Genomic DNA, 24,045 nt, shown 5'->3' with positions numbered 1-24,045 from the left:
TATATATATATTTGTTGCCATATATACATATTTATAGCTACAGGGTCTCACTATGTTGCTCAGGCTGAACTCAGACTCCTGGGCTCAAGCAATCCTCCCGCCTCATCCTCCAGAGTAGCTGGTACTACAGGTGCACACCTCCACGCTCTGCCTGATATTTTTAACCGTGAAAAAATATAAAAATCATTATTAGTTCACAAGGCCGTGCAAATATAGGCAGGTGGCCGAATTTGGCCTGTGAGCTGTAGCTTGCTGACCGCAGATCTAAGTATCTACTGGTTAAATGAAGACAATCTAAAACCTGCCCCATCTTGAGATTACTGGTTACAACCAATTTTTTTTTTCTTATTTGGATTTCTTCAGAGTGGGCTGTGACAATAACTCACATACTCCAGTTTGCTTGAAAACACTCATAAATAATCTGGAAGGCAAAAGAAGTAATCTTGGCTCCTTCTATTTCTGCTATATCGAAAGCTGAGAGTTAAGACAAAAAGCAGTCTTTCCTCAGCTGTCGCGAAGGTGCTCGGTCCTTCCGAGAAAGCTAAGGCCGCGTTGGAGTGAGGGCCTCACTTCATCCGGCGACTAGCACCGCGTCCGGCAGCGCCAGCCCCACACTTGCCCGCGCTATGGCCTCCGTCTCCGAGCTCGCCTGCATCTACTCGGCCCTCATTCTGCATGACGATGAGGTGACCGTCACGGAGGATAAGATCAATGCCCTCATTAAAGCAGCCGGTGTAAATGTTGAACCTTTTTGGCCTGGCTTGTTTGCAAAGGCCCTGGCCAATGCCAACATTGGGAGCCTCATCTGCAATGTAGGGGCTGGTGGACCTGCTCCAGCAGCTGGTGCTGCACCAGCAGGAGGTCCTGCCCCCTCCACTGCTGCTGCTCCAGCTGAGGAGAAGAAAGTGGAAGCAAAGAAAGAAGAATTCGAGGAATCTGATGATGACATGGGCTTTGGTCTTTTTGACTAAATCTCTTTTATAACGTGTTCAATAAAAAGCTGAACTTTAAAAAAAAAAAAAAAAAAAAAAAAAGACAAAAAGCAAAATGTTCAAGGACCTTTTACAAGAGGTCCACCTCCTACACATGGAGAAAATCACCCGTGTAGGGAGGATCCTGAAAGCCTTGTGCAAATAATGGGAGTGGACTTTGTGGTTGGCAAGGAAGGTGGCAGAGATTCAGGACTTCTCTGTCAGGCACCAGAAGTTTGGACTCAAGTGAAACAAAGGAATTTCCATGGTGTCCCACAGCTAACTGTTCTCTCCAGACATGCACAGGTGTTTCTACGAAACCATCAGGTTGGCCATTTATTTATTTATTTATTTATTTATTTATTTATTTATTATTTTTGAGATGGAGTCTTACTCTGTTGCCAGGCTGGAGTGCAGTGGCGTAATCTCAGCTTACTGCAACCTCCGCCTCCGGGGTTCAAGCCATTCTCCTGCCTCAGCCTCCCAAGTAGCTGAGACTACAGGCACTCGCCACCACACCCAACTAATTTTTGTATTTTAAGTAAAGACGGGGTTTCACCACATTGGCCAGGATGGTCTCGATCTCTTGACCTTGTAATCTGCCCGCCTCAGCCTCCCAAAGTGCTGGGATTACAGGCGTGAGCCACCATGCCTGGCCATAGGTTGGCCTTTCAAATGAGGAAAGATGGGCTCAGGGGTCAGTAGGGGCCTTACAACCCTAAGTATGTGCAGAGTCAGCCACACTAACATGCAAAATATCCACATTTTAAATAAGTATGATAAAGTACCTATCAACTGATTGGGGAGCCCCTGGTTAGCACATCTGTATCTAAAACCCCAATGATATAGAAAGCATGACTTGTTTTTCCCTTCTTTTTCTAATTTAAAAATAATAGAGAAGGAATCTCACTATGTTGCCCAGGGTGGTTTCAAACTCCTGGACTCAAGCAATCCTCCGGCCTTGGCTTCCCAAAATGCTAAGATTACAGGTGTTAGCCACCGTACCCGGCCTCTCCCTTTTCCTTAATCCAACTATTGACAAATGTAACTGCTAGTTTGGAAGAAGGAAAAGTCAATACATGGAACCTTTGAAATGGAATGAGTGAAAGGACTCTTGTGAGAATCAGATGACTCTAGAATACACCCCTCCTAATTGAATCATTTTACCATTTAAAAACTATCATTAAAGCCGTCTTTTGTAATATATCAAAGATAAAAAGCAGTTCCGTATCTTGCACAAATAGATACTATAGAGAACAAGAGTTTGTATGGAAACGACATCAGCATCTTATCCCAGATTTCCCTAGCTCCGTCATCCACCTGCGGCCATTGCACGGAAGCACGAGCTCATCACATACTATTATGTAGCTTTTGGTGCTCTTCTCACCACCCACAGCTCTAGAGGACGTGAGAGGGGCAAAAACAAAACCATCACTGCTATGGCTGCTGGTCTCACATTCACTTTTTCTTCTAGTGAAAAAAGAAGCAAGATCTCAAACGTGGAAGTTCTTTTCTTCAGAATACTTTTATTGATTTGCATACAGTTTGTCAACACTCAACTTTTTTCTCTCCTACTTTGACGCACAAATCCATTCAGCTAGAGCTTTCTTCTCCCCATATGTCATAGATCGTGACACGGTATGGATCTGCAGGCATCTCTGACCTTTGAAGCTTGAGGTTACTGACATTGCCTGTTGCCATGGCACCTTTAAGACTCCGCACTTTGGACACAAATCTCACAAGCTCCACCTCGAGTTCGTGTAAGGTATTGAATGTACAGTCTTTGAAAAAAGAAGCATTTTGATTTTTCTTTAGTGGAGTGCGAAATGGGAAGCATCGAAGGCCAGGAGGACTCTGCTCCTGTCGAGAAAGATATTCAAGGTCAATAATATCATGTACTTTGCTGGTTTTGACACAGTTCCAAGAGAGTTGGGCTCATTTAAGAAAAGATGGTTCTAGCATTGCTCGAGTGCAGGCATTGGCAGACTATGGCCAAATTTGGCCCTCTGCCTGCTTTTGTAAATAAAGTTTTATTGGCATACGTTCATGCTCACTCATCTGTATATTGTTTAAGGCTGCTTCATGTTACAACAGCAGACTTGAGTAGTTGCAAGGAAGACCATACTGCCCATAAAGCTGTAAATATGCACTCTCTGGCCCTTTACAGAAAAAGTTTGCCAATCCCTCCTCTAACCAGTTTGGGCACAGGATCATGAAATGCTGGGTCTTTCTAGGGAAGAACATGCTTTCTTTCCCTTTCTCTTTCTACTTGAAAGAGTTGTTTATGGTCACTTTGAGGCCCAGCTGTTACTACTTTACACCTTTATCTCTTGTTTTTGTTTGTTTTTTTGAGACACAGTTTCACTCTGTCACCCAGGCTGGCATGATCTTGGCTCACCGCAACCTCCACTTCCTGGGTTCAAGCAATTCTTTTTTTTTTTTTTTTTTTTTTGTGAGACGGAGTCTTCCTCTGTCACCCAGGCTGGAGTGCAGTGGCATGATCTCAGTTCACTGCAACCTCTGCCTCCCAGGTTCCAGCGATTCTCCTGCCTCAGCCTCCCAAGTAGCTGGGATTACGGGCACCTGCCATTATGCCCAGCTAATTTTTGTATTTTTGTAGAGACGGGGTTTCATCATGTTGGCCAGGCTGGTCTTGAACTCCTGACCTCAAGTGATCCACCTGCCTCGGCCTCCCAAAGTACTGGGATTACAGGCATGAGCCACTACCCCTGGCCCAGGTTCAAGCAACTCTTATACCTCAGCCTCCCAAGTAGCTGGAACTACAGGTGCCCACTATCATACCGGCTAATTTCTTTTCTTTTTTGACACAGAGTCTCACTTACCCACGCTGGCGTGCAGTGGCACGATCTCAGCTCACTGCAACCTCTGCCTCCCAGATTCAAGTGATTCTCCTGCCTCAGTCTCCCGAGTAGCTGGGATTACAGGTGTGTGCCACCACGCCTGGCTAATTTCTGTATTTTTTTTTTTTTTTTGGAGACGGAGTTTTGCTCTTGTTGCCCAGGCTGGAGTGCAATAGCGCGATTTCGGCTCACCACAACCTCTGCCTCCCGGGTTCAGGCAATTCTCCTGCCTCAGCCTCCCAAATAGCTGGGATTACAGGCATGCGCCAACACACCCGACTAATTTTGTATTTTTAGTAGAGACGGGGTTTCTCCATGTTGGTCAGGCTGGTCTTAAACTCCTGACCTCAGGTGATCCACCTCGGCCTCCCAAAGTGCTGGGATTACAGGTGTGAGCCACCGTGCCCAGCCTTTTTTTTTTTTTTTTTGAGACGGAGTCTCACTCTGTCACCTGGGCTGGAGTGCAGTGGCTCCATCTCGGCTCGCTGCCACCTCTGCCTCCAGGGTTCAAGTGATTTTCCTGCCTCAGCCTCCCGAGTAGCTGGGATTACAGGCGCCCGCCACTACACCCAGCTAAGTTTTTGTATTTTTAGTAGAGACAGAGTTTCACCATGTTGCCCAGCTGGTCTTGAACTCCTGACCTCGTGATTCACCCGCCTCAGCCTCCCAAAGTGCTAGGATTACAGGTGTGAGCCACCGCACCTGGACTAATTTCTGTATTTTCAGTAAAGACGAGGTTTCAACATGTTGGCCAGGCTGGTCTCAAACTCCTGACCTCAAGTGATCCATCTGCCCCAGACCTTCCAAAGTTCTGGGATTATAGGCATGAGCCACTGTGCCTGGCCTACACCTTTATCTCCTTACAGAAGTCTCATATTTTGTTGGGATGATACCATTTCCATTTAGCTCAGGAATTTGCAGTAAGTCAAACACTAGGAAAAATGTAAAAAGCAAGGGGGAACAGTGAATCTGGCCCTGTGAATAATTTTGACCTTCTAAAACACACCATAAGTTCTTTTTTTTTTTTTGAGACAGTGTCTCACTTAGTTGCCTAGGCTGAAGTGCAGTAGTATGATCTCGGCTCACCACAACCTCTGCCTCTAGGGTTCAAGCCATTCTCCTGCCTTAGCCTCCCGAGTAGCAGGGATTACAGGCGCACGCCACCACGCCTGGCTAATTTTTGTACTTTTAGTACAGACGAGGTTTCACCATGTTGGCCAGGCTGGTCTCAAACTCCCGACCTCAGGCAATCCACCTGCCCTGGCCTCCCGAAGTGATGGGATTACAGGCATGAACCACCACGCCCAGCTGAGTTCTTTAATCTAGCCTACATTTGAAAAAATCCATCTAACAAGGAGAACTCTGAGCCAATAAGCTAGAGGTCATCTTCCACTGTTTGTCCCAGTATCTGTGGATCTGGGGACTATTGTCTTCATAAGGATACATCAGGATTGCCAACTTTGCCCAGGACCATGAGGTCGGTTCATTATACCCAGCGGTGCCACCTAGACTCACTAGAACATCCGTTTCCCTGAGACTCCTGCGATTGAATCAATATGGTGTAGAAACACGGAGCCATCCTTACCTTATTCTTCTCACTGTCTCTTTGATACTTCAGTATCACAAACAGCACAACAACAAACAAAAACCAGAGCCATTTGCTCCCAAGCCAGCCTTGGGCATACTCCGGTAGATTCTGCCGAATCCGAAAGTGCCCTCCGCACGGCACCTTCCCCTGGGGTTCGCTAGTTTTCTCTCTCCGAGAAGAGAACATAGAGGCATAGCTGCAGGTGAGGCACAGAAGCAGGACCAGGAACCATTTCAGCGTCCACATGGTGAGCAGAGATGGGGAAGGGAGATGCTCATGATGGGTTTGCTTGCCCTCGCAACTGGGAGACTGGGCACCTGGTGCCAGGCCCTTGGTGATGTCACAGAGGCCCTGAGCTGAGGCCACCCTGGCCATTGTGATGATTTCAGGACAGAGGTTAATGGGGCTCACAGGGGTCACCCAGGAGGAGGACTCAAAGGGAGATGGGGCATTTCCAGCAGGCAGTGAGAGAGAGAGGATGGGCATGACGGGGTGCCAATTCCCTGCCAGGGGGCTCTTTCCAACCCTGGAGCTTTGCTGGGAGAGCCCATCATGTTTTTGTTTTTCATTTGTTTGATGCAGACATTGTGATGAGCAGAGGGAGATGCCATGTGTCCTGTAGAGCTGAATTAAATGGGAGAGAAAGGTATTAAACCACAGGCCACCTACAAACTCAAAACACCTATGTGTTTTGTTTGGCCTACATTGTTTCTAAAAATTATTTGTCAGTACTTAAATGTTGCGGTGGGGGGCACTTCACTTTAAAAGTTCAGGTTTCTGGCTTCCTTTGAAAATATGAGAGTGTGGCCGGGCGCGGTGGCTCACGCCTGTAATCCCAGCACTTTGGGAGGCTGAGGCGGGCAGATTACGAGGTCAAGAGATCGATACTATCCTGTCCAACGTGGTGAAACCCTGTCTTTACTAAAAATACAAAAATTAGCTGGAAAATGGTGGCACACGCCTGTAGTCTCAGCTACTTGGGAGGCTGAAACAGGAGAATTGCTTGAATCCAGGAGGCAGAGGTTGCAATGAGCCGAGAGCGCGCCACTGCACTCCAGCCTGGCAATAGAGCAAGACTCTGTCTCAAAAAAAAAAAAAAAAAAAAAAAAAAAAAAAGAACGAAAGAAAACAAAAAACGTAAAGAAAAGAAAATATGAGAGTTCTGGAAGCACTGGGCCCACACTGTCATAGAACCAGTCTCCTGCTGGAGCCAAGTGAAATCATCCATTCTGTGGCCATATTGCCTCCACGGTCCCCACCACTCCCTATTACCTCACACCATCATTGACAGCAGCAGTATGTGCCTGCCTTGGGTTAAGAGTACACTTTGGAGCCGGGCCTGTTGGCTCACACCTGTAATCCCAGCCTTTTGGGAGGCCAAGGCAGGCGGATCACCCGAGGTCAGAAGTTCAAGACCAGCCTGGCCAACATGGTGAAACCCCATCTCTGCTAAAAATACACAGATTAGCGGGGCATAGTGGCATGTGCCTGTAATCCCAGCTACTTGGGAGGCTGAGATAGGAGAATCACTTGAACCTGGGAGGCAGAGGTTATAGTGAGCTGAGATCATACCACTGCACTCCAGCCTGGGCAACAGAGTAGGTCTCAGTCTCCAAAAAAAAAAAAAAGAAAAAAAGACTATACATTGGGCCAGGCGCATTGGCTCACACCTGTAATCCCAGCACTTTGGGAGGCCGAGGTGGAAGGATCACCTGAGGTCAGGAGTTTAAGACCAGCCTGACCAACATGGAGAAACCCTGTCTCTACTAAAAATACAAAATTAGTCGGGCGTGTTGGCGCATGCCTGTAATCCCAGCTACTCGGGAGGCTGAGGCAGGAGAATTGCTTGAACCTGGGAGGCAGAGGCTGCGGTGAGCTGAGATCGCGCCATTGCACTCCAGCCTGGGGAACAAGAGCGAAACTCCCATCTCAAAAAAAAAAAAAAAGAAAAGAAAAAAATTGTGATAAGAACAGGAAGCTTTAGAGACTAGCACCAGGGGACTGCTCCAAACTAGGTTATGCAGGAAGAGTGTCCAGAAAAAGATGGCTGAGTAGAGGAGAGTTGGTGGGTAAAATGGGAAGGGGCTGAATCCCCCAAGTGAGAAGGAACAGCTGGCTTGACAACTGAGGCCAAGGCTGGGAATAAACCTAGGACTCCACAGTATACCAGAACCCATGAGTTCTTTAAAACGACATGAAACAAGAAATCCTGGGTGCTGGAACGCACGGCTTGTACTTGTTCCCCTGGGTCATCTGTAGAGCTGTCTTCCTGAGGAAGGCTCTGATTCGCAGATTTACTCCCGAGGAGCAGAACTTTATGCTGCATAGGAAATAATCAAGGGTCTGCTGGGCACCCTCGCTGTGGCTTAAATTGTGCTGAGCTCTGTGGAGCGATAAAGAAGTTCTACAAGCTGTGGCCAGAGGCAGTGGCTCATGCCTGTAATCCCAGCAGTTTGGGAGGCCAAGGTGGGCAGATCATCTGAGGTCAGGAGTTCAAGACCAGCCTGGCCAACATGGCGAAACACTGTCTCCACTAAAAATACTAAAAAAAAAAAAAAATTAGCCAAGTGTGGTGTTGCATGCCTGTAATCTCAGCTACTCAGGAGGCTGAGGCAGGAGAATTGCTTGAGTCCAGGAGTTGCGGCTACAGTGAGCTCAGATGATGCCATTGCACTACAACCTGGGCAACAGAGCAAGACTCCGTCTCTAAAAAAAATAAATAAATTCTGCTGAGTAGTCTAGGGGAAAAGAAAAGAACACATGTGGTATAGACCCTAGTTGCTCAATGAATCCTTCTGTAAAATGATGTCTGATCCGGCCCTTATCAACCCAGCAAACCCAACTTCCTCCATTCCCACCTGCCCTGCCAGCGTCCTCTCTGCTCCTCCATATGACAAACTTGAGCAAACTCTTCCCTCTGTCCTGACATCTGCCTGGACCACTTTTCCACAATCCTTTTCCTGCCTACGACTTTGTCCTCCACTCCTGCTCCTTGCCAAAATGGCATGCAGTATATACTCAGTATGTTGTTGAATGGATGGATGAATGGGTGGGAGGGTGGATGGGTGGGTGGGTAGATGGATGGGTGGGCTAGTGGGTGGGTGGATGGATGAATAGGTGGATGGATGGGTGGATGGTTGGATGGATGGGTGCGTGGGTGGGTGGGTGGCTGAGTGGATTTTTGTTGTTGTTGTTTGAGACAAAGTCTTGCTGTATCACCCAGGCTGGAGTGCAGGGGCACTATGTCAGCTCACTGCAAGCTCCGCCTCCCAGGTTCAAGCGATTCTCACTCCTCAGCCTCCTGAGTAGCTGGGACTACAGGTGCATGCCATCACACCTGCTTAATTTTTGTATTTGTATTTATTATTTATTTATTTATTTATTCTTTTTTGAGATGGAGTCTCACTCTGTTGCCCAGGCTGGAGTGCAGTGGAGCAATCTTGGCTGACTGCAACCTCCATCTCCTGGGTTCAAGAGATTCTCCTGCCTCAGCCTCCTGAGTAGCTGGGATTACAGGCGTGTGCCACCACACCCAACTAATTTTTGTATTTTTGGTAAAGATGAGGTTTCACCATGTTGGCCAGGCTGGTCTCAAACTCCTGACCTCAGGTGATCTGCCTGCCTTGGCCTCCCAAAATGTTAGGATTACAGGAGTGAGTCACCGTGCCAGGCCTGTATTTTTATTTTTTAATTATTATTATTATTGTTAGTTTTGAGATGGAGTCTTGCTCTGTCACCCACTGGGGTGCAATGGCGCAATCTCAGCTCACTGCAGCCTCCGCCTCCAGGGTTCAAGCAATTCTCCTGCCTCAGCCTCCCAAGTAGCTGGGATTACAGGCACCCACCACCATGCTTTGCTAATTTTTGTATTTTTAGTAGAGAAAGGGTTTCACCATGTTGGCCAGGGTGGTCTTGAACTCCTGACCTCAGGTGATCCGCCTACCTTGGCCTCCCGAAGTGCTGGGATTACAGGTGTGAGCCACCACATCCAGCCTAAGAAGATTTTTTTTCTTTTTTTTTGAAACAGGGTCTCACTCTGTCACTCAGGCTATAGTGAAGTGGCACGATATCGGCTCACTGCAACCTCCACCTCGTGGGTTCAAGCGATTCTCCTGCCTCAGCCTCCCAAGTAGCTGGGATTACAGGTACGCACACTGCGCCCGGCTAATTTTGTATTTTTAGTAGAGACGGAGTTTCACCATGTTGGCCAGGTTGGTCTCAAACTCCTGACCTCAGGTGATTCGCCCACCTCGGCCTCCCAAAGTGCTGGGATGACAGGTGTGAGCCACTATGCCAGGCCTTCTTTTGGGTTTTAATGGCGGCTTCATTAAACAGGCATGATTCACAATCATGAAGAAATGTGATTGGGCCAAAAATTGATAAGATCTCATATTAACAGACTGGGGAACCCAGCAGGGCCTGTCCAGATTCCTCGTGGTCTCTCTATGCAGCTTTCCTTCCTCTGGGGTATGCGGCATGACCCTCTGGAATGACGTCTTTGTCTCCCAATCAGATCAGAGTCTGCCTTGGGCAGGGAAAGGAGGACAGAAAGTCAGAGGGAGAGATTCTGTTTCCCTAGGACTACTCGTAAGGACTAAAGCACTCCAACTTTTTTTTTTTTTTTTTTTTTTTTTTTTTTTTTTTTGGACACAGAGTCTGGCTCTGTCACCCAGGCTGGAATGCAGTGGTGCAATCATAGCTCACTGCAACCTCCACTTCCTGGGCTCAAGGAATCCTCCCACCTCAACCTCCTGAGTAGCTGGGACTACAGGTGCATGCAGCCATGCCCGGCTAATATATATATATTTTTTTTTTTGGTAGAGAGGGTTTGCGTGTTGTGCAGGGTGGTCTTGAACATCTGGGCTCAAGCGATCTGCCTTCCCCAATCTCCCATAGTGCTAAGATTACAGGTGAGAATCACTTTGCCCAGCCCCCAAACATTATTTTTATTTTGAAGACAGGGTCTCACGCCACCACCCAGGCTGTAGTGCCGTGGTGCAATCATGGCTCACTACAGCCTCGACCTCCCAGACCCAAAAGATGCTCCTACCTTAGTCTCCCAAGTAGCTGGGACCACAGGTGCACACCACCGCACTCGGGTAATCATTACTTTTATTTATTTATTTTTTTGAGACAGAGTCTAGCTCTGTTGCCCAGGCTGGAGTGCAGTGGTGCAATCTCGGCTCACTGCCACCTCCATCTTCTGGGTTCAAGTGATTCTCCTGTCTCAGCCTCCTGAGTAGCTGGGATTACAGGTGCCTTCCACCATGCCCAGCTAATTTTTGTATTTTTGATAGAGACAGGGGTTTCACCATGTTGGCCAGGCTGGTCTTGAACTCCTGACCTCAAGTGGACACACCTTGGCCTCCCAAAGTGCTGGGATTACACACATGAGCCACCATGCCCGGCCACCACATTCTTATTAAAGAGTTGATTGGGGCCGGGCACGGTGGCTCACGCCTGTAATCCCAGCACTTTGGGAGGCCGAGGCGGGCAGATCACCTGAAGTTGGGAGTTTGAGACCAGCCTGACCAACATGAAGAAACCGTGTCTCTACTAAAGATACAAAATTAGCCGGGCGTGATGGCGCATGCTTGTAATCCCAGCTACTCGGGAGGCTAAGGCAGGAGAATCGCTTGAACTCGGGAGGCGGAGGTTGCGGTGAGCCGAGATTGCACCACTGCACTCCAACCTGGACAACAAGAGCAAAACTCCATCTCAAAAATAAAAAAAAAAAAACAGAGTTGATTGGGAATCCATGTCATGGATACACTACAATTTGTTAATTTTCCAGTCTTCTCATAGGTTGCATGACCTGGAAGAAGTTCCTTAACTCCATGTCTTAGTCCATGTTGTGCTGCCATTACCCAAAACTGGGTAATTTACAAAATACAGAAATGTATTTGCTCTTGAGGCAGAAGGGCAAAAGGGGTGAACTCTGTGTCTTCCTATGGCAGAAGAGGAGAGTGCATCCAATCCCTTAAGCATTTTACAAGGGCTCTAATCCCATCTGTGACATCTTCACCTTTATGACTTAATCACCTCCTAAAAGGCCTCACTTCTTAATATTATTCTACTGGTAATTAAGTGTATTAGGCCGTTCTTGCTTTGTTATGAAGAGAAGTACAACCAGGCACAGTGGCTCACGCCTGTAATCCCAGCACTTTGGGAGGCACGTGCCTATAGTACTTGGGAGGCTGAGGCAGAAGGATCGCCTGTGCCCAGGAGATAGGGGCTACAGTGAGCTAAGATTGCGCCACTGCACTCCAGCCTGGGTGACAGACGGAGACCCTGTCTCAAAAAAAAAAAAAAAAAAAAAAAGGTTAAACTTACAAGGTTTGACAATATTGAGCATTGTGGGGATGTGGAGCAACTTGTATACATGCCAGGCATGAGACTAAAACATCACAAGTATGTCAGAAAACTGTGTGGCAGTTTTCCACCAATGCCAGCACACATACATTCTATTACCCAGCTAATCCTCTACTGTTCCCAACAGAAATGCATAAATACAGCCACCAAAGACATGCAGCCACCACGCCCAGCACTGCCTTTTTTTTTTTTTTAAGATGGGGGTCTCACTATATTGCCCAGGCTGGCCTTGAACTCCTGGGCTCAAGCAATCCTCCCTAAGTGCTGGGATTACAGGTGTCAGCCATGGTGCCCCACCAGGATATAAGGCATTTGTCAGATATATGTATTGTAAATATCGTACCCCAGTTTTTTTTTTTTTTTTTTTTTTTTTTTTCTGAGATGGAATCTCACTCTGTTGCCCAGGCTGGAGTGCAGTGGCACGATCTTAGCTCACTGCAACCTCCGCCTCCCGGTTTCAAGCGATTCTCCTGCCTCAGCCTCCTGAGTAGCTGGCATTACAGGTGCGTGCCACCAAACCCGGCTAATTTTTGGATTTTCAGTAGAGATGGGGTTTCGCCGTGTTGGCCAGGCTGGTCTCAAATTCCTGGCCTCAAGTGATCCACAAGCCTCAGCCTCCCAAAATGCTGGGATTATAGGTGTGAGCCACCGCACCTGGCCTTTTCTCTTTTTTTTTAAGACAGAATCTTGGAGGGTCACAGTGGCTCACCCTGTATTCCCAGCACTTTGGGAGGCCAAGGCGGGTGGATCATCTGAGGTCAGGAGTTCGAGACCAGCCTGGCCAACACAGTGAAACCCCGTCTGTACTAAAAATACAAAAACTAGCCAGGCATGGTGGCACACACCCGTAGTCCTAGCTACTCGGGAGGCTGAGGCAGGAGGCAGGAGAATTGCTTGAACTCAGGAGGCGGAGGTTGCAGTGAGCCGAGATTGCCCCACTGCACTCCAGTCTGGGTGACAGTGAGACTCCATCTCCAAAAAAAAAAAAAAAAAAAAAAAAAGAATAAGAATCTTGCTCTGTTGCTTAGGCCGAAGTCTGAAGTGCAGTGGCGATATCATAGCTCTCCGCAGCCTTGACCTCCCGGGCTCCAGCGGTCCTCCTGCCTCAGCCTCTGATGCAGCTGGGACTACAGGCGTGCACCATCATGCCTGGCTAATGTGTGTGTGTAGAACTGTGTTCTCACTATGTTGCCCAGTTCGTCTTTAACTCCTGAGCTCAAGTGATCCTCTTGCCTCAGCCTCCAAAGCTTTTTTTTAGTCTTAATGATGTATCTCGGAGGGCAGAGACTCGGTATATCTCATTCACTGCTGAACGCCCAGCGCCCCTTACCCTGCCTGGAACGCAACAAGCCCTCGACAAATTTTTATTGAATGAATGATTGTTGAAGTCCTGCCTCTGGCCTTATTTTCTTCCTTTGGGCATGTTACTCCCTGTCTTGCCCATTTCACAAGATTTTGTGAAGCTGCGGAAACCACAGGATCCGTTCCCCCCACCTTGGCGTTGCGTTTGGCGGCTCTTAGGCCGCATCAGCTTTTACATTCAGAAAAGGCAGAGCTCTGTTCTTCCCCGGCAACTTAACAGCTAAGCTCCACGTGGGCGCCCCGCCCATCTCAGGGCCCGCCCACACCAAGCGACGCCCACACCTGTCAGCTGACGGCAGGGTCAGAACCAGTCTCTAAGGGGCGTAGCCAGAACCCAGAACGAGAAAAAGGGTGGAGTTGCGGAAGCCACTGACCAATGAGAGCGCAGAGTTCTGGGCCGGAAAAGGCGGGGCCGCGCGCTGGAGAGGGCGGTGTCCACATTTCCATTGGGCTACCTGTCGTCGTCAGGGGAACGCGGTGTCCCCGGAGTTGGGGGCGGGCGTTACTGGAATGCGGGGGCTTCTGGGGCCGGCTCGGCTGGGACTGGACGCTTGCCGTCAGCTGACCCGCCGCCATCATGTTCGCCGTTTGCAAGTGTCCCGGAGTGGGATCGCGGACCGTGCGTAGCGGGTCGCCGCCTCTGCCGCAGTCCTCGGACGCCGCCGCCCTGGCCTGGGAGCCTGACCCGCCGCAGGAGCCGGCAGTACAGCGGTCCACGGGAGGCGGGCGCGGCCCCCGGACCCCCTCACGGCGACCGGTCGCGGGCCTCCCGGGGCAAAAGCCCGTGGGCCGCCGCGATGGCCCTCAAGATGGTGAAGGGCATCATCGACTGCATGTTCGACAGTAACCTGCAGGACTAGGTCCGCGGCATCTGCAACGACAAGGAGGACGAGGTGAGCCCGGCGCGCCACAGGGGCGGCTCGGCCTGGTTACCGCCCCGGCCCCGGGCCCAGCCACCAAGCATCTGTCTTCGTTGAAGGATGCCTGTGCAGCCCTTGGGCAGTGGAAGCCTTAGAAAGTCTACCCGAGTGACTGCCTGCATCCCTGCGTGGACAGCAAGGCCGGCCTGAAGGAGAGCAGCCCACTGATACCACAGCCGTCCCAATACCAGAGGCTGTGTCGGGCATGAGGTGCCAAGAGGGCAGGGAAGTTAAGGAATTTGCTTGCAGGCACCAAGTCAACCTCAGCCCATGTCCCTCTCCCTAGGAACCTGAGTTCTTGCCTTATTGTTACACTTTTCCAGAAGTGGTGTGGCTTCTCCTGCCTCTCGCTTAATGAGGTCATTTTTGTTCATCTCCATCCCCTTTCCCTTGGTTTTCATCATCTCAGAAGCTCTCCCTAACTGCTTTGGTTACAACGTGTAACTAACTTGTGTACTCTTCAGATTCCTTTTGAGTTGAGGGCATAGCTAATTAGCCTGGATTTTATTTTACTGAGCGTGGTTCAGCAGATTGGAAATGTGGTTTGCTTCCTGAGAGGACTTTGTCTGCACGGGCAGGATCTCCCAGCGCCTGTCCCTGCCCCCTTCAGCACATGTCACTGAGCAGCCTATTCTAGGATCCTGAGGAGGAGCCACGGGGTCTGTCCAGTGGAGGACCTCACACTCTAGTCTGGGGCGTGGTTTTCGGGGGGCGGGGCTATGTGCTTGTCTTCACTGGGAAGCCCCTGAGCCTGGGTTTCTTCCTTTGGAACTGGTGTGAGTTGATAGTGCCTTCCCACAGGCATGGGCCCATTCAAGTGGGTATTGATGGTGGAAACATTTTTAGAATAGTGCGGGGCCGTCCTTGAAAGTCCCAGGCTTCCTCGTGGGCCCTGCCATTGGCCAGACAGCGATTCCATGCAGGACACGTGGTGTCTGGGAGCCCTGGCTTTCTCATCGGAAGACCATCTTTATGGCCTGGAGGGTCATTACTCAGGTGTTCACTTCTGATTCCAGATGTTGTCTGCAGCTGCTGGCGTTTCCTGGAGAGCAGCAAATGACTGTTGAATGATAGTTCTAGTGGTCCCCCCAGCGCCCCCCGAAACTCGCTTTTATTTATTTATTTTTTTTTTTGAGACAGAGTCTCGCTCTGTCGCCCAGGCTGGAGTGCAGTGGCCTGATCTCAGCTCACTGCAAGCTCCGCCTCCCGGGTTCACGCCATTCTCCTGCCTCAGCCTCCCGAGTAGCTGGGACCACAGGCGCCCGCCAGCTCGCCCGGCTAGTTTTTTGTATTTTTTAGTAGAGACGGGGTTTCACTGTGTTAGCCAGGATGGTCTCGATCTCCTGACCTTGTGATCCACCCGTCTCGGCCTCCCAAAGTGCTGGGATTACAGGCTTGAGCCACCGCGCCCGGCCCGAAACTCGCTTTTAAAAGCAGCTACCCTGTAGACTGCATGCTGTAGGTTCTTCCCACCCACTGCACCTGAAGCGAAGACTCTTGACAGTGTGCTTTTTCTGCAGCAGTCTAGTTTCCAAAACAAGTTTCCATCTCATAATAGATTTCCACCTAAAACTTGAGTGTGGCATCATGGAAACAGGGCTTAGCAATGACTTTGAAAGCCGCGTGGAAAGTTAGTGTGATCGAGTGGAAATCCATGAAGTTTGGGCGATCTGAGTCCAAGCGCTCCGACTGACTTAATGGGGCAGTCCACGGAGAGCCCCTGTTCTGTCTCCTGTGTAACATGGGGACATAGGGCTGAGTTGCCTCCCTCCTTGCTGACGCATGCTGAGGATGTTGCAGCCAAACCTGGTTTTCTGGAAGAGCTAGAGCGCTCAAAGAGGTTGTTTAATTCACTGTTTTCCAGTCCTCAGGCTGTGACTTCTTAGTGGGTTGTAAATTCAATTTACTAGGTTATACTAAGTAAGAAAAAAGAAAACAAACTCGAAAATACCAGAGTGCAGGCACATGCAGTAGCTGTCCTGTCTTGAAACTTTGATTTCTGCATGTGATTCTTGTGTGCATGTGTGAGCATATTGGGTTGCCATGCACAACCCATTAAAATGAGTCCAAAAAGTATGGGAAGTAGTGGTTTGATTTGCACGTGTCTTGGTCTACTTGAGTGTGCCTGAATCATTAAGAAACAGCAAGGATGATGTTGGCAGGCAGGTGGAAATCCACCTGGGGGTGTCCGCAGTTACTAAATCTCGATAGAACTGGGACAAAAGTCAAATGATTTTTAATATTTCATTCTCAGAAGTGCTTTTCATAGTTTTGGGAAAGTTTTCTCTTTTTTTTCTTTTTATCATTTTTTAAAATCTCCATCTTATAGATGGGGATGAGAAAAATTTCTTAATCTTTTTTTTTATTATTATAAAATCTAGGCTGGGGCTGGGCGCAGTGGCTCACACCTGTAATCCCAGTACTTTGGGAGGCCAAGGTGGGTGGATTGCTTGAGCCCAGGAGTTCGACACTGGCCTGGGCAACATAGCAAGACCCCCGTCTCTACAAAGAAACACAAAAAATTAGCCCAGTGCAGTAGCACGTGCTGCTAGTCCCAGCTGCTCAGGATGCTTTGGAGGGAGATTGCTTGAGCTCTGGGAGGTCGAGGCTGCAGTGAACCCTAATCATGCCTCTGCACTCCAGCCTGGCAAGAGAGCCGTACCCTGTCTCAAAAAAAAAAAAAAAAAAAAAAAAAAAGGCATAACATCTACCCATACATTTAAAGCTTTCTTTTTAATGAGCTCAGTGTTATTAAGTAAAAAGTGAACATGTCTTCGCATCTAAATATCCCCACTCCTTCAAAGCAACCATTTCTACCAGTTTGGTGTCTACTGTTTTTTGAGACAGAGTCTTGCTTTGTTGCCCAGACTGGAGTGCAGTGGTGTGATCTCAGCTCACTGCAACCTCTGCCTCCTGGGTTCAAGCAGTCCTCCCACCTCAGCCTCCCAAGTAGCTGAGATTACAAGCCTGTGCCACCATGCCCGGTTAATTTTCATATTTTTAGTAGAGATGGGGTTTCACCATGTTGGCCAGGCTGATCTTGAACTCCTGATGTCGAGTGATCTGCCCACCTTGGCCTTCCAAAGTGCTGGGATTACAGGTGTGAGCCACCGTGCCTGGACTTTTTTTTTTTTTTTAATTTTTTGAGCCCAGGTCTCACTCTGTTGATCAGGCTGGAGTACAGTGGCACGATCTTGGCTCAGTGCAGACTCCAACTGCTAGGCTGAAATAATCCTCCCTTCTCAGCCTCCTGAGTAGCTGGGACTACAGGCATGTACCACCATGCCTGGCTAATTTTTGTTTTGAGACTGAGTCTCACTGTCACTTAGGCTGGAGTGCAGTGGTGCAGTCTCAACTCACTGCAACCTCTGCCTCCCGGGCTGAAGTGATTCTCCTGCCTGAGCCTTCCCAGTAGCTGGGACTACAGGCGTGCGCCACTATGCCCAGCTAATTTTTTGCATTTTTAGTAGAGTTGGGGCTTCACCATGTTGGCCAGGCTTTCTTGAACTCCTGACCTCAAGTGATCCACCTGCCTCAGTCTCCCAAAGTGCTGGGATTACAGGCGTGAACCACTATGCCTAATTTTTGTATTTTTGTAGAGATGGGCTCTCACTATGTTGCACAGGCCAATCTTCAACTTCCGGGCTCAAACAGCTCACCCTCCTCGACCTCTCGAAGTGCTGGGATTACAGGCGTGAGCTACTGCACCCAGCCTGGTGTCTGTATTGTTGAGATTTTGCCCATGCATGGAGATGGCGGGTATTTCTGAGTGTGCACGATCTTGCTCAGCATTCCAGTCATCACTGACGACTTTCTCTGCAATTGGAGGAAGACCTAGCTTGTTATTTCCAAATCCCCCCAGCATGGACATCCCGTAGGTTTTTTCAGTCATTCCCCCCTTGATGGGCATTTCAGACAGTGTCGCTGTTCACGTCGTGGAGCGTTGTCTGTGCAGATCTGTATGGGACAGATCCTCAGGCAGCGTGGGGAGTCAGAGTTCTCTATGTCGCTGCCCGTCCCCCTCTTCCTGGCTTCTGTGCTTCCTGGGCTTGGTGTCACCTCCCCACTGGTGCCTCTTGGTAACACCAGCAATGGGTCTCCCAGACCTCCAGTCACGGAGGGCAATTGACTTGGGCCTGGCTCCCGGGCTCTGAAGCTTGTCACCTTGTTCACCAGAGGCCACACTGCCAAGGCCACTCCCATCCAGTGACAGAATACCCAGGGAGACGCAGGTAGGTCTTGAGGGGCTGTGGTCTTCCTGAGCTTCCCTTAGGCCACAGGGCCAGCAGCACAGGACGCTCTCAGGAGCATTCTCTCACTGGAGCAGTCCCTGAAAACTAGAGGCACATGCAGACCGCGCTTGTGGTCACTGCTGCTGGGGGCCTCGGATTGATCTTTCCCTTTGCACGTTTGCTGGCCCAGCTCCTGGTAGGCTGGGAGCAACCAGCTGGCACCCAGGGCTGTAGATGCATAGCTACTCCCACGGGCGTGGCCTTAGGGCAGACCTGTGTGGGGCTGCGTGGAGGCTGGGCCCTCCTCTCCTCTGCCCTGGCCACTCCTTGCTCCCTGGCCCCCTCCTTCCCGATCACAAACCTCCAGGGTCCTCTTTGGCGCCTTTCTCCTTGCTCAGCTTGCCTTCCCAGGCTGATAAGTGCGCCTTCCTGAGGACATATTCCCCTTGCCCCCCGCAGGAAGATGCTGCCCACCCTTCAGGGCCCGGGGTTGGGACCCTTGAGGGGTGCCTATGCCTTCGAGGCAGGGCCTCCTTCCCCTGAGGCCCCAGGCATCTGGGCTGCTCTCTGCCCCGCCTCCGTCTCCTGCGAAGCCATGGCCTCCTGCCTCATGGTCTTGGTCTCCCCTGGGCCCTGGGTGACTTGGATGCTTGTGAGGGTGACAGCACTGGTCAGCTGGGTACCGGCCCCAGAGATGCCCATGCACTAATTCCTGGGACCTGTGGGCCTGCTTTCATGTGGCAAGAGACATTTTGTAGATGAATTAGATTAAGGATTTTAAGATAAGCCTCCTGGCTCCAGGAGGGCAGGTCACCATTCTCCAAGAAAGGGAACCTGGGCCCCTTGGGGAAGTGGCTGATTCCAGCATGAAGGCAAGCAATGAACCAGATGAGCATGGAGCGTCTTGGGTTGCCAGAAAGTAAGGAATTGCTCAGAAGAGGAAGGGGCTTGCTCACAGAACACAAGTGCCAACCCAAAGGAGCTCCTAATGCCAAAGGTGGGAAAGGTGGAGCCAGAAAATAATGAAAATATCAGATTATTTAGAATAAAATAGACACCTGTAAGTCTATACTGAAATCCATTCATCAATCAACGGCGAAGGAACAGCTCTTACAGCAGAATTCCAATCAATAAAGAATGTAGGAGGGAGGAAAATTGAAATCAAGCACCTAAGGATGTACAGAGATGCCATCAGCCACAGTAACATGTAAAATGCCCACGTTTTGAATCAGTAGGATAAAGAACATGTCATCTAATCTGGGAGCCCCTGGTTAGCACATTTGTATCCAAAACTCCAATGGCATAGAATGAATGAATTCTTTCTCCCTTTTCTTTTTTGTTAACTTAAAATAATAGAGACGAGGTCTCACTGTGTTGCCCAGGCTGGTTTCAAACTCTTGGGCTCAATCAATCCTCCCGGCCGAGTGCGGTGGCTCAAGCCTGTAATCCCAGCACTTTGGGAGGCCGAAACAGGCGGATCACAAGGTCAGGAGATCGAGACCATCCTGGCTAACACGGTGAAACCCCATCTCTACTAAAAAATACAAAAAAATAGTCGGGGGAGGTGGCGGGCACCTGTAGTCCCAGCTACTCGGGAGGCTGAGGCAGAATGGCGTAAACCCGGGAGGCGGAGCTTGCAGTGAGCCGAGATCCGACCACTGCACTCCAGCCTGGGTGACAGAGCGAGACTCCGTCTCAAAAAAACAAAAAAAAATCAGTCCTCCCGCCTCAGCTTCCCAATGTACTAAGATTACAGGTGTGAACCACTGTGCCCGGCCTCTCCTTTTTTTTTTTTTTTTCCTTTTGAGACAGAGTCTCGCTCTGTCGCCCAGGCTGGAGTACAATGGTGCGATCTCAGCTCACTGCAACCTCTGCCTCCCGGGTTCGAGCGATTCTTCTGCGTCATCCCTATTTTTTTTTTTTTTTAAATCCAACTATTGACAAATGTAACTGCTAGTTTGGTAGAAGGAAAAATCAATATATGGAACCTTTGAAATGCAATGAGTGAAAGGACTCTTGTGAGAGAATCAGATGACTCTAGAATACACCCCTCCTAATTGAATCATTTTACCATTTAAAAACTATCATTAAAGCCATCTTTTGTAATATATCAAAGATAAAAAGCAGTTCCGTATCTTGCACAAATAGATACTATAGAGAACAAGAGTTTGTATGGAAACGACGTCAGCATCTTATCCCAGATTTCCCTAGCTCCGTCATCCACCTGCGGCCATTGCACGGAAGCACGAGCTCATCACATACTATTTTGTAGCTTTCGGTGCTCTTCTCACCACCCACAGCTCTAGAGGACGTGAGGGGGCAAAAACAAAACCATCACTGCTATGGCTGCTGGTCTCACATTCACTTTTTCTTCTAGTGAAAAAAGAAGCAAGATCTCAAACGTGGAAGTTCTTTTCTTCAGAATACTTTTATTAGTTTGCATACAGTTTGTCAACACTCAACTTTTTTCTCTCCTACTTTGACACACAAATCCATTCAGCTAGAGCTTTCTTCTCCCCATATGTCATAGATCGTGACACGGTGTGGATCTGTGGGCGTCCCTGACCTTCGAAGCTTGAGGTTACTGACATTGCCTGTTGCCATGGCACCTTTAAGACTCCGCACTGTGGACACAAATCTCACAAGCTCCACCTCGAGTTCGTGTAAGGTATTGAATGTACAGTCTTTGTTGAGGGAAGCATTTTGTTTTTTCTTTAATAGAGAATGAAATTGGCCGCCTCGAAGGCCAGGACTCTGCTTCTGTCAAGAAAGATACTCAAGGTCAGTAATATTGTGAACTTGGCTGGTTTTGACACAGTTCATGTTACAACAGCAGACCTGAGTAGTTGCTAGGAAGTCCATACTGCCCACAAAATTGAAAATATTCACACCCTCCCCGGCCCTTTACAGGAAGGGTTTGCCGATCCCTGCTCTAATCAGTTTGGACACAGTATTATGAAGTGCTGGGTCTTTCTACGGGAGAACACACTTTGTCTCCCCTTCCCTTTCTACCTGAAAGAGTTGTGTGTGGTCACTCTGAGGACCAGCTCAAACTACCTTACACCTTTCTCTCTTCAGCACAAGTCTCGTATTTTGTTGGGATAATGATACCATTTCCATTTAGCTCAGGATTTCGTAGTAGTCAAACACTAGCAAAAATTTAAAAAGCAAGGGACAGTGAATCTGGCCCTGCAAATAATTTTGACCTTCTGAAACACACCGTAAGTTCTTGAATCTATCCTACATTTGAAAAAATCCATCTAACCAGAAAATCTGTGAGCCAGTAAGCAGAGGTCATCTTCCACTGTTTGTCCCAGTATCTGTGGATCTGGGGACTATTGTCTTCACGAAGGATACATCAGGAAGTGAATTTGCCAGCTTTGCCCAGGACCATGAGTTAGGTTCATTATATGTAACAGTCCCGCCTAGACTCACTAGAACATCCGTTTCCCTGAGACTCCTGAGATTGAATCAATATGGTGTAAAAAAAAAATGGAGCCATGCTTACCTTATTCTTCTCATTGTCTCTTTGAAACTTAAGTATCACAAACAGCACAACAACAAACAAAAGCCAGAGCCATTTGCTCCCAAGCCAGCCTTGGGCGTGCTCTGGTTGATTCTGCTGAATCCGAAAGTGCCCTCCGTACGGCACCTTCCCCTGGGGTTCGCTAGTTTTCTCTCTCCGAGAAGAGAACATAGAGGCATAGCTGCAGGTGAGGCACAGAAGCAGGACCAGGAACCATTTCAGCGTCCACATGGTGAGCAGAGATGGGGAAGGGAGATGCTCATGATGGGTTTGCTTGCCCTCGCAACTGGGAGACTGGGCACCTGGTGCCAGGCCCTTGGTGATGTCACAGAGGCCCTGAGCTGAGGCCACCCTGGCCATTGTGATGATTTCAGGACAGAGGTTAATGGGGCTCACAGGGGTCACCCAGGAGGAGGACTCAAAGGGAGATGGGGCATTTCCAGCAGGCAGTGAGAGAGAGAGGATGGGCATGACGGGGTGCCAATTCCCTGCCAGGGGGCTCTTTCCAACCCTGGAGCTTTGCTGGGAGAGCCCATCATGTTTTTGTTTTTCATTTGTTTGATGCAGACATTGTGATGAGCAGAGGGAGATGCCATGTGCCCTGTGGAGCTGAATTAAATGGGAGAGAAAGGTATTAAACCACAGGCCACCTACAAACTCAGAGCCACCTATGTGGTTTTTTGGTTTTGGTTTTTTTGAGACGGAGTTTTGCTCTTGTTGCCCAGACGGGAGTGCAATGGCGTGATCTCAGCTCACCACAACCTCCGCCTCCCGGGTTCAAGCCATTCTCCTGCCTCAGTCTCACATGTAGCTGGGATTACAGGCATGTGCCACCACGCTTGGCTAATTTTGTTAGTAGAGATGGGGTTTCTCCATGTTGGTCAGGCTGGTCTCGAACTTTCGACCTCAGGTGATCCACCTGCCTCAGCCTCCTAAAGTGCTGGGATTACAGGTGTGAGCCACTGCGCCCGGCCCACCTATGTGTTTTGTTTGGCCTACATTGTTTTTAAAAATTGTCAGTACTTAAATATTGGGGGGCATTTCACTTTAAAACTCCAAATTCTGGCTTCTTTTGAAAATATGGGAGGTCCAGAAACACTGGGTCCACACCCTCATAGAACCAGTGTCTCTGCTGCAGCCAAGTGAAGCCATCCTGTCTGTGGCCATATTCCCTCCACAGTCCCCACCACTCACTATTACCTCACACCATCATTGATCGTAGCAGTGTGTGCCCACCCTGGGTTAAGAGTATACTTTGGGCCGGGTGTGGTGGCTCATACCTGTAATCCCAGCACTCTGGGAGGCCAAGGCAGGTGGATCACCTGAGGTCAGGAGTTCGGGAATAGCCTGGCCAACATGGTGAAACCCCATGTCTACTAAAAATACAAAAATTAGCCCAGCATGGTGGCATATGCCTGTAGGCCCAGCTACTTGGGAAGCTGAGGCAGGAGAATCGCTCTTACCTGGGAGGCAGAGATTGCAGTGAACTGAGATCGCACCACTGCACTCTAGCCCGGGCAACAGAGTGAGACTCCATCTCAGGAGGAAAAAAACAAGGGTATACTTTGATTAAAATTGTGATAAGAACAGGAAGGTTTAGAGACTAGCACGAGGGGACTGCTCTAAACTAGGTTATTCAGGAAGAATTTCCAGAAAAAGATGGTTGAGTAGAGTGGGGGAGATGATTAGGAGTTGGTGGGTAAAATGGGAAGGGGCTGAATCCCCCAAGTGAGAAGGAACAGCTGGCTTGACAACTGAGGCCAAGGCTGGGAATAAACCTAGGACTCCACAGTATACCAGAACCCATGAGTTCTTTAAAACGACATGAAACAAGAAATCCTGGGTGCTGGAACGCACGGCTTGTACTTGTTCCCCTGGGTCATCTGTAGAGCTGTCTTCCTGAGGAAGGCTCTGATTCGCAGATTTACTCCCGAGGAGCAGAACTTTATGCTGCATAGGAAATAATCAAAGGTCTGCTGGGCACCTTCGCTGTGGCTTAAAGTACTGAGCTCTGTGGAGCGACAAAGTAGTTCTGCAAGGCTATGGCCGGGGCGGTGGCTCACGCCCGGAATCCCAGCACTTTGGGAGGCCAAGGCATGCAGATCACCTGAGGTCAAGGAGTTTGAGGCCAGCCTGACCAACATGGTGAAACCCTGTCTCCACTACAAATAAAAACAAATTAGCCAGGTGTTTTGGTGCACATCTGTAATCTG

At 49.2% G+C, this 24,045-nt stretch overlaps 3 protein-coding genes and 1 pseudogene across 4 annotated transcripts; 2 read left to right on the top strand and 2 right to left on the bottom strand.

The window, feature by feature from the left end:
- The first annotated feature begins 498 nt into the window (after window positions 1-498).
- Window positions 499-1,042, top strand: LOC144332196 (large ribosomal subunit protein P1 pseudogene; annotated as a pseudogene). The gene has a single exon (XR_013400059.1). The product of XR_013400059.1 is annotated as a large ribosomal subunit protein P1 pseudogene (transcript).
- A 1,037-nt stretch (window positions 1,043-2,079) lies between these two features.
- LOC697423 (protein FAM209B) lies at window positions 2,080-6,076 on the bottom strand. Its single transcript, XM_001089363.5, has 2 exons — window positions 5,418-6,076; window positions 2,080-2,831 (listed from the first exon to the last, which is right to left on the bottom strand). The coding sequence occupies exons 1-2, from the start codon at window positions 5,904-5,906 to the stop codon at window positions 2,565-2,567; spliced, it is 756 nt and encodes a 251-aa protein (XP_001089363.3). The 5' UTR covers window positions 5,907-6,076; the 3' UTR covers window positions 2,080-2,564.
- A 3,820-nt stretch (window positions 6,077-9,896) lies between these two features.
- On the top strand, window positions 9,897-21,181 carry LOC144331517 (uncharacterized). The gene is made up of 4 exons (XM_077949068.1): window positions 9,897-9,971; window positions 13,314-13,454; window positions 13,538-14,047; window positions 20,837-21,181. The coding sequence occupies exons 1-3, from the start codon at window positions 9,897-9,899 to the stop codon at window positions 14,012-14,014; spliced, it is 693 nt and encodes a 230-aa protein (XP_077805194.1). The 3' UTR covers window positions 14,015-14,047; window positions 20,837-21,181.
- Window positions 20,719-23,066, bottom strand: FAM209A (family with sequence similarity 209 member A). Its single transcript, XM_001090289.5, has 2 exons — window positions 21,815-23,066; window positions 20,719-21,066 (listed from the first exon to the last, which is right to left on the bottom strand). Exons 1-2 carry the CDS (start codon window positions 22,301-22,303, stop codon window positions 20,803-20,805), a joined length of 753 nt encoding a protein of 250 aa, XP_001090289.4. The 5' UTR covers window positions 22,304-23,066; the 3' UTR covers window positions 20,719-20,802.
- Between the last annotated feature and the right edge of the window lie 979 nt (window positions 23,067-24,045).

This window comes from Macaca mulatta, chromosome 10 (genome assembly GCF_049350105.2).
Source record: "Macaca mulatta isolate MMU2019108-1 chromosome 10, T2T-MMU8v2.0, whole genome shotgun sequence".
NCBI classification, from domain to species: Eukaryota; Metazoa; Chordata; class Mammalia; order Primates; family Cercopithecidae; genus Macaca; species Macaca mulatta.
This window is presented reverse-complemented; position numbering and strand designations above follow the sequence as displayed.

Bases quoted from the DNA above. Each gene is read 5' to 3' on its own strand.
- LOC697423 (XM_001089363.5), bottom strand. From the start codon at position 5,906: ATGCCCATCCTCTCTCTCTCACTGCCTGCTGGAAATGCCCCATCTCCC. The intron at 2,832-5,417 runs GTAAGGATGGCT...CTTTCTCGACAG, and splicing joins GAGACAGTGAGAAGAATAAG to GAGCAGAGTCCTCCTGGCCT.
- LOC144331517 (XM_077949068.1), top strand. From the start codon at position 9,897: ATGACCCTCTGGAATGACGTCTTTGTCTCCCAATCAGATCAGAGTCTG. The intron at 9,972-13,313 runs GTCAGAGGGAGA...GGCGGCTCTTAG, and splicing joins CAGGGAAAGGAGGACAGAAA to GCCGCATCAGCTTTTACATT. The intron at 13,455-13,537 runs GTCAGAACCAGT...GACCAATGAGAG, and splicing joins ACCTGTCAGCTGACGGCAGG to CGCAGAGTTCTGGGCCGGAA.
- FAM209A (XM_001090289.5), bottom strand. From the start codon at position 22,303: ATGCCCATCCTCTCTCTCTCACTGCCTGCTGGAAATGCCCCATCTCCC. The intron at 21,067-21,814 runs GTAAGCATGGCT...CTTTCTTGACAG, and splicing joins GAGACAATGAGAAGAATAAG to AAGCAGAGTCCTGGCCTTCG.